The following is a 14,880-nucleotide window of genomic DNA, read 5'->3' as shown; positions in this document are numbered from 1 at the left end:
GGAAGCTGGGACATATATTCACGTGTGGCGCAGCATTTCTGGTCCAGGGTGGTGCAGGAAATTGCTGATATTCTAAGTTTCCTTTATTCATTTAAAGCTTTTGTTGGGCCTGCTGAGGCGTTGGGATGGTTCTGTGGTCCCAGGCAAATATTGGATTCCCATGGGTCAATTGCCACGTTTTGGAAGTCTACACTGAGTGTTGATTACTGGCTGTATCTGACCTTGAGCAAATGTGCTATGATCTAAAAGGGGAAACCTTCAAATACAATGTAATTTCAGGCATCTGCCATCAGTTTCAAAACTCTTTACCAAGCAGCTGAAATTGTATTTAGTTTTCTTTCATAAGTCTGTTTTGTTTTATATTCGTTCATTGCTCTTTGTAGGTCTGAAAATTTAAAATAGAGTTAAAAAAAATCCCTGCTCTGGGATAAAGGGACAAGGGAAGGGGGTTGAACATTATTAATTCTAAGGGCTTGGTGGACATTCATTGATAGATATATATATATGCTACTGTACACACATCACATGACAAATGTTGTCTTAAAAAAAAAAATTACACATCACCTCATAATATACAAGGCCCAGAGGTTTCATAATGGCGTGTAAATGGGCAGGCTTCAAGTTGTTGGCGTGATTGTCAAGATCAAGGCCATTTCCAGGCTGAATGGCGCCCCAGAAGGTTAGCAAGAGGGGGAGCTCCTCTCTGATAGAGCCGCCCATGGGATCCTCTTCTGATGTCACAGCCAGCAGTAGGGGGGGGGGGGGGCGGCGTGACCCTTGATGACATGGGCCCCAGTCGGACACACATGTACAGGAACGACTTCCTTCGCAGTAACAGCGGCGGCACGCCGGCAGCCCAGGTAGCCATCCCTCTCTCCGGCCCCTTCCACAGCCCTGGTCAGGATCGTTGCCGTACTGGCCGGTCAGTCCAAGGAATGCTGCGGGCAATCTGAGGCTTGACCATGAATAGCGGTTTTAGGGGAGAGGGGGGGGCCCCCGAGCCTCATCCCCTGGCTAGGCACAAAAGCAGGGAACCTTATTTTAGGGGTTTCCCCTCCCCATAGGGCACATGACTCACCAATCTCTCCTCCGTCCTCCTCCCCTTCCCAGACATTGAGAAGGCCACCAGTAGAAGACATGGGGAAGGGGGCTAGAATGACAGAGAGAGAGAGGAAGGTGACAGAAGCGACAAACCGGCAATAAATCCACCTTTATTTCTGCAAGGCAAATGTATTTGCAAGCAGTAGGATACCAGAGAGCAGAGGTCTTTGCTGGCATTGCTGGTTTGGCGACATTTCCCTGTAAGCGCTCGGAGGATTGCTGTCTGAGCCTGAAAAGCTGCTTTCAGCGAGCCGATTGTTTTGGTACATGCAGTGGGTTTTTAAATCACTTCTACTTTACACTGTTCTGGGTGCTCGCAAAAGGAGGGGTTAAAGAATGAAATAAATCCAAGCGGATAGTTTTCATAACTGATGTATAAATCAGGGCCTCCCCCGTACCTGCCAGTGCATCGTGTCGCTGATCTGGCCCTGCATCCCAATAGGAAATGGTTACTTACTTTTGAAATATTTCTATAATTGTTTTCACAATGAAAATATATTGCGTAGATTACTGAAAAAAACAGCTACTTTAGTGCATATTGCTTTGTATTTTTTCTAGATAGCAGAATGTGAATAAAGTACAAGGATATGAATGTGGTTTCTTTTTTTTTCTGCTTCCATTTGCTGAATTTTCGCTGGGCTTGGAAGAGGCCCAGGGACACGGAGGTCCCAACACAATCTTACAGGCAAGCTGACAAACCTGGTCTGGGACAGCTTGTTTTCCACAGGGCTTCTGCTTCTTCTCTGGAAGTAACACCAGAGTAAAGTTTACCCAACATTTTGAAATAAAGCCAAATGCTTTTTCATATTTCCGCCCATTTGTTTTTTTTTTTTTTTTTGTGGCAATGCTGTGCATTCATCCGTGGAGTGACCGTACAGCATCGTGTCCAGGGATCACACTGAATCAGTCCAGGTTTTACCACGTTATATGTGGGGAAATATAGTCCTGCTTTTCTTAGGGAACTCGGTAGGAAACCCAGACCTACGCCTTCCTGTTTGCAATGCGGTGAAACCAGGACCAGCTCAGCTTGTCCTCCTGGACACGAAGCTGCATGGTCACCCTGCGCACGCACAAGTCTTTGCTTTTTCCTCTGCTGCCCGTGCAAAGAATGTCCTACCGAGGAGTGTTTGTCTTCCTTCATTGGGTCGATCTCCATCACAGCATGTCATGATGTTTCTTGTCCCTTTTTTTTTTTTTTATTTTGTCTTTCAGTCGAACAAAGTGCCTGTGGTGCAGCCATCGCATGGCGTTCATCCCCTTACGCCACTCATTCCGTACAGCAACGAACACTTCAGCCATGGCTCCCATTCGCCGCACGCCCCAGCAGAGATGAGCCAGAAGCAAGGTAATTACGCAGGTGAAGGTACAGACTTGTAGACTGTGAGGTGAACAAAAGCTAGACGGATGTTTGTTTGTATCCACTGCCCTGTGAGATTCATCCATTGATTGTCTTGTTATTGTTGCAACAAATGGTGAAAAAGCAGAATGGGAAAAAAAAAAAGTTCAGCATTTTCCGAGGGGGGGAGGGGTTCCCCTCGTTTTTTCTCTTCATCTGCAATCGATAAATGGAAGTAAGTTCTGCAAAATGTTCTTATGCTTTTAATGGCCTTAGTATAAAAGGACTGAAGCCCTGTTCTGTGCTATTGGGAAAAAAAAAGCTTTAACAAACAAGGCTCTAAGAGCGTCATTAGATGCTTTCTTTCAAAGGCTTCACTCGGTGTCTGTCGCATCCGAACTGAAGAAGGGTTGGACCACGTGTCTGACGCCACCATTTTAAAGCTCCCGTCAGCTGCTCATCTAGTCATTCCCAAGACCTCAGATCTCGCTCATCTGTCCTTATATTGGAGCGGTAGTTGAACACACTGATATTTATAGATATACAGTAGGAAACCAGAGGCCACTGTCTTATCTAGAATGGCAAAATGACACACTGGGGGGGGTAACTTTATGGCTGCCAGATTGGATGGAAAGTCCGCAGGTAATTTGCAACCAGTTTTCAAAGGGTCAGTATGCATATGCTTTCCCTTTTGAAAATTATCCCGGGAAAACTACCCATGCAATACCTTTGCACCTTCTGGCCTGTACAGATAATTTTCCGGAGAAAAAAATGCACTCGAGCTTTTGAAAATGTAAAAGTATGCACATAGTGCCAAATCCCTCCCCAGCCCTCTTGGGTGGATAAGGCAGGTAAATTATGCACAAATCTTTACCTGCACACAGGAAGGAGGGATATCTGAAAGCCCTCTAAAACCTTTTTTATTTATTTTATTTATTTATTTATTTAAATTATTTTAATATACCGATGCTCAAGACCAGGTCTTATCGGACCGGTTTACAGTAAACTAGGGGTAATCAGTTAACAGAGCAAACAACAACAAGAAGAACAAAAAGTTACATTATAACAGGGAATGTAGAACTAGGCTGTTAGAGAAAAAATAAGTTAAACAAATTCTAACAAATTTTAAAAGTTAAGTTAAACAAATTCTAACTGGAGAGAAGGGCAAAGGAGGAGAGGGTGCTTACAGGATAAGAATTATGTACAGATTTACCTAGTATATATGAAATTAAGCAAATTTACAAATTTACATAGTGTATATGAAATTAAGTAAGTTATAAGATAGTACAATTAGTCGGGCAACAGTTTTTTGCACTTTGCATCATAATGTCACAAAATTCCAGCTCCCCTAATCCTGGCGTTCTGCCTCCTCTGAAGGCCAGAGGTGTCAGCAGGGAGAGGGGAAACTACTGGAGGCCATTTTGTTTCTGGTCTCCACACAACACACAATGGAAAGTAATCTTTCCTTTGATTCATACCAAAAGTAACATGAAGTAGTCATTCTTTGAAAATAAATGCTTACAGCAGGAAATCATTTGACTTAATCAGCCGTGTATCTGGTATCTACCCAGCATTTTACATGCACATTAGTGATGCTCCAGGGCTGGCTGTGGTTACCTAACCCTAACCACTTGACCACTGGGACTTTTGTTCGTTTTGAAATCCCAAAGGTCTGATGCTCCTTATAAGAACATTAGTTGCTGCCTTACTGGGTTAGACCAAGGGTCCTTCAAGCTCAGTATCCTGTCTCCAGCAGTGGCCCATCCAAGTCACAAGTACCTAGCAAGTGCCCAAACATTAAATAGATCCCAATCTACTAATGCTGTTAACAAGCTGTGGCTATTCCGTATTGATTAATAGTAGTTTATGAACTTCTCCAAGAACTTCTCCAAAACTTTTTAAAACCCAACTACAATGGCTGCCTTAACCACATCCTCTAGCAGCTATTTCCAGAGCTTAATTGTGCATTGAGTGTGAGAGACTTTTCTCTGATTTGTTTTAAATGTGCTACTTGCTAACTTAATGGAATGTCCTCTAGTCCTTGTATTATCTGAAAGAGTAAATAACCATTTCACATTTACCTGTTCAAGTCCGTTCATGGTTTTGTAGACCTCTGTCATATTCCTCCTCAGCCATCTCTTCTCCAGTTTGGACAGTGCTAGCCTCTTTAGCCTTTCCTCATAGGGGAGCTGTTCCATCCCCTTTGTCATTTTGATCGCCCTTCTCTGTACTTTCTGCAGTGCAACTATATCTTTTTTGAGATGCAGCAACCAGAATTGCACACTGTATTCAAGGTGCGGTCTCACCATGGAGCGATACAGAGGGAATATGGCATCCTCTGTTTTATTTGCCATTCCCTTCCTAATAATTCCTATTATTGTTTGCTTTTTTGACTGCCGCAGCACACTGAGCTGACGATTTCAATGTAATATCAACTGTGATGCCCAGGGAGGTAGCTCCTAAAATGGAACCTAACATCGTGTAGCTACAGCTTACCCACATTTTCCACTATATGCATCACCTTGCACTTGTCCACATTAAATTTCATCTGCCATTTGGATGCCCAATCTTCCAGTCTTGCAAGGTCCTCCTGCAATTCATCACAATCTGCTTGAGATTTAACTACTCTGAATAATTTTGTGTCATCCGCAAATTTGATTACCTCACTCATCGTATTCCTTTCCAGATCATTTATATATATATATATATATATATATTGAAAAGCACCGGTCCAAGTACAGATCCCTGAGGCACTCCACTGTTTACCCTTTTCCACTGAGAAAATTGACCATTTAATCCTACTCTGTTTCCTGTCTTTTAACCAGTTTGTAATCCACGAAAGGACATCGCCTCCTATCCCATGACTTTTTAGCTTCCTTAGAAGCCTCTCATGAGGGACTTTGTCAAACGCCTTCTGAAAATCCAAATACACAACATCTACTGGTTCACCTTTATCCACATGTTTATTAACTCCTTCAAAAAAATGAATCAGATTTGTAAGGCAAGACTTGCCCCTGGGTCAGTCCATGCTGACTGTGTCCATTAAATCATGTCTTTCTATATGTTGTTCTTTATAATAGTTTCCATGATTTTTCCCAGTACTGAGGTCAGGCTCACCAGTCTTTGGTTTCCTGGAGCCCTTTTTATATATTGGGGTTACATTGGCCATTTTCCAGTCTTCAGGTACAACGGATGATTTGTATTGATTAAAAATATCTTGTGAGCTCCATCCAGCAGATGCATCGCTAAAACTGTTGGTTGATGCTGAAGGTACTGTGGTGTTTAAAACTTGAGTGGAATAAATAGTTTGCAGTTTGTGCAAGTGTTATTGATTTAAATGCTAATGCACTTTGGCTACTTACAATTTGTGCGTTTAGACTATATATTTTGCAATGGTTTTTTTTTCTGTTATCCAGCTAAAATGTCTTTGCATATGGGCACCACTGTACTGGACTTTTGGAAATATACTGTCAAGGTTCATGGATCACAGTATTGTATAGCAGTCATTGGTTTAAGCCAAAAAGGAATATTTGAATTATTATGTAACCGCAGTTAGAGAAAAGCTGAGTGACAGGAAAGGAAAGGCACTTGATTAAGATCAAATGATTAAAACTCCAATGCCTCTGTAACTGTTCCTGAACCTTAGCCTTAGCCATTCTTTGGCAGGTTCAGAATGGGTCCTTCAGAGGACCAGGACGGAGTGGATGTATCTGCAGCAGAGGGGTTTTCCCTTTTAAAATTTCATCCTTGCATGGGTCTGAAATTCTGCTGATTTCTTAGCGTGTACCGTTATGAATGGAGTTTCCCTGATGAGTGTACAGGAAAGATGCTACCGTTGACCCGGGAGCCATGGCAAACACTCATATAACAAGTGGGGTTTTTTTGTTTTTTGGCATGCTCTGGTCTTGCATTGTGAGAGCTCTCAGAACCGATGAGAATTTAACCACCACACTCAACCAGCTGCTTCAGATTTGGAACAAATTGTCCACCAAACGGCCTAAAACAAGGCCTTAAGCATGCAAATAACTTCAGTGGAAAGGCAAACTTCACTGAAAGCTCCACGTTCCTTCACTAGGCTGTTTTTCAAACATTAATATAGGAGCCACTAGTTCTCGCTCTGTATAAAAACGTGTTAAAATCTTCTAAATGAAAGCTTTGCCTCCTGTGTCATGTACGGTATTTCCAATACTCCTTCACTTCTTCCACATTTTGTTACATTACAGCCTTATTCTAAAATGGATAATATGCATCTGCTTTACTCCTTAGTCTACAATACCCCATAATGACAAAGCAAAATCAGGTTTGTAGAAATTTTGTGCAAATAAGTATTCAAAGCTGAGCTCAGGTGCATCCTTTTCCGTTGATCATCCTTGAGATGTTTCTCCAACTTGACTGGCGTCACCTGTGGTAAATCCAATGATTTGGAAAGGCACATCCCTGTCTATATAAGGTTCCCACAGTTGACAGTGCATGTTGGAGCAAAATCAAAGCCGTGATGTCAAAGGGATTGTCTGTATACCAGGATAGGATTGCATGGAGGCACACATCTGGGGAAGGGTACAAAATAATTGCCGCAGCATTGAAGGTCCCGAAGAACACAATGGCCTCCATCGTTGTTAAATGGAAGAAGTTCGGAACCATCAGGACTCTTCCTAGAGCTGGCCACCTGCCCAAACTGAGCAATCAGGGGAGGAGGGCCTTGGTCAGGGAAGTGACCGAGAAACCCGATGGTCACTCTGACAGAGTTCCGCTTCGGAGATGAGAAGCTTCCAGACGGACAACAATCTCTTCAGCACGCCATCATTCAGGCCTTTATGGTAGAGTGGCCAGAAGGAAGCCACTCCTCAGTAAAAGGCACATGACAGCCTGCTTGGAGTTTATCAAAAGGCATTTAAAAAACTCTGAGCATGAGAAACATTCTCTGAACCGAAGAAACCAAAATCAAACTCTTTGGCCTGATTGCCGAGTGTCCTGTCTGGAGGAAACCAGGCATCACCTAGCAAATACCATCCCTGTGATGAAGCATGGTGATGGTAGCATCGTGCTGCCGGAACTGGGAGACAAGTCCAGCATTGAGGGAAAGATGAACAGAGCAAAGTGCAGAGAAATCCTTGCTGAAAACCTGCTCCAGAGTACTCAGGACCTCAGTCTGGGGTGGCGATTCACCTTCCAACAAGACAAGGGACCCTAAGCACACAGTCAGGACCACACAGGAGTGGCTTTGGGACAAGTCTGCAAATGTCCTTGAGTGGCCCAGCCAGAGCCTGGACTTGAACCCAATCGAGCATCTCTGGAGAGCCCTGAAAATAGCCCTGTGCATCATCGCTGCTTCCCATCCAAACTGACAAAGCTTGAGAGGATCTGCAGAGAAGAATGGGAGAAAATCCCCCAGATCCAGGTGAGCCAAGATTATAGCGTCATACCCAAGACGACTTGAGGCTCGAATCACTGCAAAAGATTCTTCAGCAAAGTATTGAGTAAAGGGTCTGAATACTTATGTAAATGTGATATTTCAGTTTGTATTTTTTAAATTAATTTGCACAAATTTCTGCAAACCTGATTTTGCTTTGTCATTATGAGGTATTGTGTGTAGATTGAGGAAGGGGAAAAAACGCATATTATCCATTTTAGGGTAAGAAAAAGGAAAACCAAAGTTTGGACTTCTTCGCCAGCAGTTCCGCAGGCTAAGGGACCTATGGACCATCATATTATAAGGAGGGTAAGTCAGACTGCCCGTAATTCGATTCCAGATATTTCCTTTTCATCTGGAGCATCAGGAAGCCCCAGCCAGCAGCTAGAATCTCAACCACAAGTGGAAATGCTTGCCCCCCAACAACCAATTCTAACTCAAGGAGATGTGGTTATAACTCACAATGGTGATCTATATTCCACAGAAGGTGGAAGTATAGAGGATTTGGGGGCTATAGGGGGTTCTGGACTACAGAAATTAGTCTCAAATCCCATAGATCTCCATAATATAACATTGGTTGATGTATGGAGGGCAATTAATGAGTTGCAAAAGGCTATGTTGGGTTTTATGACTCAGAGTAATAGTTCATCTATTGAAACTAAAAGTGTATTAGATTCTCAAGATACTAGGTTGAAACAAATAGAGGAAGTAAATAGATCAGCTACTGTACAGATAACAGCCTTACAATCTGCTAATAATTCTTTTGATAAAGATAGCCTAGTCATTCATAGGCAGATGGAAAGCCTGGAGAATGAAAATAGAGCGAGGAATTTAAGGTTCTTAAATTTTCCTATTACCAGACTTTTATCACCTAGTGAATTATTTAAAAAAATATATATTTAGTAGAAAATTTATCTATATCAACTATAGATGATAAATCTGTGTCAAAAATGTATTATATATCAAACACCAGAATTAAGAGACAGGAGGGAGGGGAAGGAATGGACGTTGTCCAGCAAGAGTCTCCAAATTTAACTTCTTTTTTGGCATCTTCATTGGATGACATACCACAAAGAGCAACATTATTAGTCACTTTTTGTAGAGAAAGTGATAAGATTTCAATTTTACAGAAATATTTAAAAAATAAGGCATTCTTGTTTTTCGGACAAAGAGTCCAACTCTTTCCGGATGTATCGCGTACTTCGCAGCTTAGGAGAAAGCAAATCCAGAGTTTTAACCTTAGGGGCAACATATTTCCTTAAGTTTCCTTGAAAGTGTTTGGGGAGTGTTTCAGAAGAATAAATTTGTGTTCCAGGATCCCTCCCACCTGGAATCGTTTCTGGTGGATAAAGAAAGGGGGTGAGGTAAATGCTGCAAGAAGTAGTTTTTTCCAGATAAACGTAAATTAAAATTACATTTTTTCCTTAGTTTAATTATATGATGTCTCCTCCCATGAAGTGGACTAGAAATTTTGATGTGGATTATTGGGCCTCATTTTCTAAAGTATCGCAGGCCTGTGATACTTTAGAAAATTGCGTTAATGGGGGGCGGGGGGGGGGGTGGTCCTGCGCTAGCCGGCAGCGATCGCACCGCCACGATGCAATCGCTGCCAGTTTCGCACCCAATAGCGCCACCATAGGAGGTGTAGCTATTGGGCGCGAAGTAGGGCGCGAAAAGGCCCTTACCTTTTCGCCGTCCGCAGCGTCTCTGCGGAGTCGGCCCAGACTCCTCCTCTTCCGGGGCTGACTCCGCCCCCATCTTGGCATCGCACGCAATAAGGGACTTTTCGCGAGCGATCCGCCTGGTAAATGACCTGGTAAATGATCCCCATTATTTGTTAAATTTGTTCTTTTTTGATTTTTTACATTGTAATTATGTTTAAAAATCTTAAACTATAAATAAATTTTAAAAAAGTGTTCATAAACAGTCATTTAGCTGTCTTCTATCTCTGTCATATATATATTTATATATCTGTCTGCATTGTTCTGACTATGATCAGAAGGGACGTTTGTACCTATAGAATAAGCATATCCTCTGCGGGGGGTGGGGGGGATAAAAAAAGCCCCAGGGGCCATATATCCTCCACTGGGTTGCAGTTGGTAGTGTCCGTCCGGTACAATCTTGAATTTATTATTGTAAGAGGTCACATTGAAGAATGCTTTTGTCTTCTGTATATTTTATTGATTGGTTGTTGTATGGTCTGTAAAATGCTAAGTAATTTTGTACATTGCCTAGATCGAGTCATATATATAACTGAAGATCATTCTATTTTGAGCTAGTCCCTGAGGAAGCCCTTAGGATAATAGGGTGAAACAAAGATCTTTGTTGGACTTGTCCTTTGAAAATCATTTCTTTTATATAAAAAAATACATGTTTATTGGAGAAACTTAATACAGGATTCGTTTCATGGATGACTTACCTGAATTAATAACGAATTAACAACCAATACTGTTATAGAAATTATAAGAATTACAATAAATCTGAAACGTGTACCTTTTTGGTTTTATGTGAAATGCGTGTTGAATGTATGAGGGGGGGTGTGTGTGAGTTAGATTTTAATTGTCTAGATAGCTGTTAAATATGTGGTTGCATAAATAAAATGTTGAAAAAAACAAATCATAGAAAAATAAATTCTTCTTTTGTGTGCGACTTACCTACAGTGTTAAAGAAGATTCTGTGATTTCTACCCTTTGTGTTGTCATACCGTAGATCAAGTCATAAGCAGTCTATAAGCGTGTCAGATAAGTAAAATAAGTATTACATGTGCTCCCTGGGATTCTGGTAACAGCTGGATGTTTACAATAATTTGGATGGGCCGTCTTAGGCCAGGAAGATCCCTGTTTGTTTTACATAGGAAAAATGTAGAACTGATTTCAAGTTCAAACCTTTAACGAGAGTTTGATTTCCTAATCTAGGTGTGCATCGGCCTTCCCAAAGTCCTGATATTCCTGGATTCTATTCCCTTCCTCCGAATGGTGTTGGGCAGATAACACCTTCCATGGGATGGTAAGTGTGTTCAAGAGCTGCCGCCCTTGTATCTTCACTGTAAATCAGAGGTCAGATGAGGAGTCGTCTTCCCTATTGGGCATCCTTTGCCCTTTTCTTCTTGTTAGATTCCAGAATAATCTTTGGCTTGCTGTATTCTTCTGCAAATCTTTACTCAGCCAGAGGACTTGCATTGCTCATCATCTATGAGGTATACAGTTTGCTTGCTGATGCTATCATACATGGAGGCCAATGTTCTAAGGTGCGCTCGTTTTTGCAAAGTCTGCTTTGTGCGTGAGAGCCAAATTATGTGCCTAAGTTGGGCTCGGTTGCACAGATTTCCCTTTCACCTCCTTGAGTCAACTTTGTATTCGAAAAAAAGGTGGGTAATTAAAATAAATAAATGAAGTGGACTTTGCAAAAAAAGTTTTGGCTGGGTATTGTTTCTTACTGACTTTGGCTTGGAGTTACCTCAGGTATGAGATTAAGATATGTATAGGATCATAACCTAGAAGATTATGGTGAAGAGATGATGTTCTCATCATCCCTAGTACTGCCCTTAGTTATTTGGGAGCTCACCACCATAAGGTTTGAAGTAGATATGCCTTTTTTGCCTCTTGCAGGGCATTAAAGACGGGAGAGAAGAATATCGATAGGAAAGAGCATGGAGAAGTCAGGGGATTGGAAATAGTAGATTTTAACGTAAGATTATTGGAATACCTGTTGGCAGTCAGGGAAAACCAGGTCCTTGAGGACTTTGGAAGGACTCTGGGTGCTGCTTTGTCTTGTACGTTTTGCTTTTGGCATGGGGTGGTACCCCTGCTGTGCAACATAGCCTCATGAAATACAACAGGCATTGAGAAAAAAAAACATGGAAGTTTACCAAATCAAGCTTAGCTCTGAGTTTAAAACTTGAATTCAGATTTGGCGTACAAAAGATCGGCTTCTTAACCAGTTTATATAATGCAGCTGCCAAAGCACGTTATAACATTGAAAGATGCTAATTTTATATACAAATATTTCCCCTAAATTTAAAACTCCACGGCAGACCCTGGCAGCGTGGGAGTTAACCTGGAAGAGGCATCCTGTGGCTGCTTTCTTCCCAAAGTGGGGCAGAGTCAGGCTGGCATCACAGCTGAGCTTTCGACCTCTGCTTTTAAATTGCTATGTATTGTATTATATGAGTTTTATTTTGTAAGCCTCTTTGGGCAAACCTTTTCTATAAAATAGGAAATAGAACATCAAATGGAGAAGGGTCGTTAGTGGAGCGCCCCAGGTGTCTGTTTTGGGACCTATGCTAATTAGCATATTCAGAAATGATCTGGAGAAAAGAACAAGTGAAGTGACCAAATTTGCAGATGACTTAAAACTGCTTGGGGTCATTAAAACAGCAGCAGAATGTGAATAACTGCAGAAGGACCTTTGTGAGACAAGGAGACTGGGCACTCGGGGAAAAATTAATCCCAACTACAGGTGTATGATGCTGGGTTCCAAGTTAGGAGTCACCACCCAGGAAAAGGCCCTCTGAGTCCCTGTGAACAATACCTTGAAATTTTCGGCTCCGTGTGGAGCGGCGGTCTAAAAAGGCAAATAGAGAGTGTTAGGAATCATTTGGAAAAGAACAGAGAACAAAACTGAGAATATCATAATGCCTTTGTATGGTACCATCTCACCTTGAGTATTTATATGGTGTTCTGGTCACCCCCATCTCAAAAAAGACATAGCAGACATAGAAAAGTACAGATAAAGGAGATGGAAAAGCTCCCTTATGGAGAAAGGTTAAACAGATTAAAGCTTTTTAGCTTGGAAAACAAACGACTGAGAAGGGATCTCATGACTGAGTTATGAAATCATGCGTGGGGTGGAACAAGTAAATAAGGAACAGTTACTTACCTTTTCAAATAACATTAGGACTAAGACATTCCATGAAACCAACAACCGGCAGATTTAAAACAAACCATAGGAAGTATTTTTTCACTCGGCACACAATCAAGCTATGGAATCTGTTGCCAGAGGATGTGGTGAAGGCAAATAACACAATGGGGTTTAAAAGAGGATTGCACAAGTTCCTGAAGGAAAAGTCCATAAACCGTTATTAGCCAGGTAGGCTTGGGAAAGCCGGCACTTATCCCTGGGAGTGAGATAACAAGAAATAGATCAACTATTGGGGATCTGATGGGCACTTCTGACCCAGCCTGGCCTCCATCAGAGACAGGATGCTGGCCTCAAAGGACCTTGGTCTGACCCAGCATGGCACTTATGTTCATCAAGCCCATCATCCTGTTTCTAATAGTGACCAATCTAAGTCAAAAGTACCTGGCAAGTATCCAAACATTAAATAAATCCCAAGCTACTATTCCTTATTGATTAATAGCAATTTATGGATTTTTCCTCTAGGAATTTATCCAAACCTTTTTTTAAACCCAGTTACACTAACTACAATAACCACATCCTCTGGCAATGAATTCCAGGCTTAGCTATGCGCTGAGTGAAAAATAATTTTCTTCAGTTTGTTTTAAATGTGCTACTGGCTAACTTCATGGCGTGTCCCCTAGTACTTGTATTATCTGAGAGAGTAAATAACCAATTTACATTAACCTGTTCAAGTTTTCATGATTTTGTAGACCTCTTCTCCAAACTGAACAGCCCTAACCTCTTCAGCCTTTCCTCATAGGGGAGCTGTTCCATGCCCCTTATCATTTTGGTCGCCGTTCTCTGCACTTTCTCTAGTGCAACTATATCTTTTTTGAGATGCGGCGACCAGAACTGTACATAGTATTCAAGGTGCGGTCTCACCATGGAGCGATAGAGTCATTATAACATCCACCGTTTTATTCGCCATTCCTTTCCTAATGATTCCTAACCTTCTGTTTGCTTTTTTGATCGTCGCAGCTCACTGAGCCGACGATTTCAATGTGTTATCCACTATGATGCCTAGATCTCTCTCCTGGGCGGTAACTGATTTGCGTTTTCGAGAAAGTAATCTGCTGCTGCTTACTTCGATTACAGAAGCACCAAAAACCAAAATTACCTCTTTCTAAGGTACAAACAGAAATATGTCGTATTTATTTGTATAAAAGATAAAACTGACGAGAAAATGAAAAGTAAATGTGTTTCACTTTTGCCCTTCAGATATAATCTGATGACTTCTTTAGCTTTTTCTCCCCCCCATCCCTCCGTGATCCGTTACCTGGAAAAGTACTAGCGTTCAGAGTGTCTATAACTGGTTAGGTTCCCACATCACCCTGGGTAGACTGAACAGCCAGATCCAGCCCTGCCTGTGCCCTGTTGCATGCATGGCGCTCTAGTTCTGGTCTTTCTTTTCCTCAGGGAAAGCCATGGGGCAGAACCAGAATTGGATCGGCCTATTTCATTGGGGTAGCAACGCTAGGAACTCGTAGCTTTTTTTTTTTTTTTACAGTCCCGGCCATGAGAATTCAAGATGGGCTGTGCCCCGGGGATCGTTTCCAGCAGAGGGTCCCAGAGTAAGAGCTGTGCTGAGCCCTGATGGAGGGGCGGGGGTCTGCGTTGCCTCAGGCTTTCCTTTGCCAGCAGCGTATCGGGGGGGGGGGGGGGGGCTTCAGCGGGGGTTTCTTTCTTCTAGCCGAGTGCCTCCTTTTCCCATTCAGAGCCCCATTTCAGCCAGGATGCTTTGCCGTTCCTGTTTTAAAATAAGCCATTGCTGATTGTGGTGTTGACGAGCCGTGGGCAGAAATAACGATGTGCCGGCTTTTTATTTTTAATTCCTAATATTTAGATCTGACTCTTAAATAAAAGTGAAAAACGAATGAGGCGCGTGGAGCCTTTTAATGCATTAACACTTAATCTTGACGGTGCCTTCTACTCCACAGCTTCCTCCAGTAATTCTGCAAGAACTGAAGGCCTGTGTTAGCTTTTCCTTTTTTTTTTTTTTAAGTGGTGTAATCTCATCCTGGAAGCAGAGTGGCCAGAGATGCCTGCCTTTGCCAACAAACAGGCTTTGATTTGCGACCTAATTATTTTGCGCCTGTCAGAATTATTTTAGATAATGGCTGGAGAGCCCGCATCC

General features: G+C 42.1%; 1 protein-coding gene across 12 annotated transcripts in view; it reads left to right on the top strand.

Moving 5' to 3' along the window:
- TCF7 (transcription factor 7) overlaps positions 1–14,880 on the top strand; it is a 115,384-nt gene that overhangs the window by 63,367 nt on the left and 37,137 nt on the right. For 6 of the 12 annotated variants that reach the window (XM_029583797.1, XM_029583796.1, XM_029583792.1 and 3 more), the window contains exons 4-5: positions 2,314–2,446; positions 10,763–10,853. In XM_029583797.1, coding sequence (XP_029439657.1) covers positions 2,314–2,446; positions 10,763–10,853 — 224 coding nt within the window. Of the gene's footprint in view, positions 1–2,313; positions 2,459–10,762; positions 10,854–14,880 lie in introns of all 12 variants that reach the window. The other 6 variants (XM_029583791.1, XM_029583798.1, XM_029583794.1 and 3 more) reach the window with 1 other exon arrangement.

Source organism: Rhinatrema bivittatum, chromosome 18 (genome assembly GCF_901001135.1).
Source record: "Rhinatrema bivittatum chromosome 18, aRhiBiv1.1, whole genome shotgun sequence".
NCBI classification, from domain to species: Eukaryota; Metazoa; Chordata; class Amphibia; order Gymnophiona; family Rhinatrematidae; genus Rhinatrema; species Rhinatrema bivittatum.
Note: the sequence above shows the minus strand (reverse complement) of the source record. Positions and strands in the feature narration are given on the sequence as shown.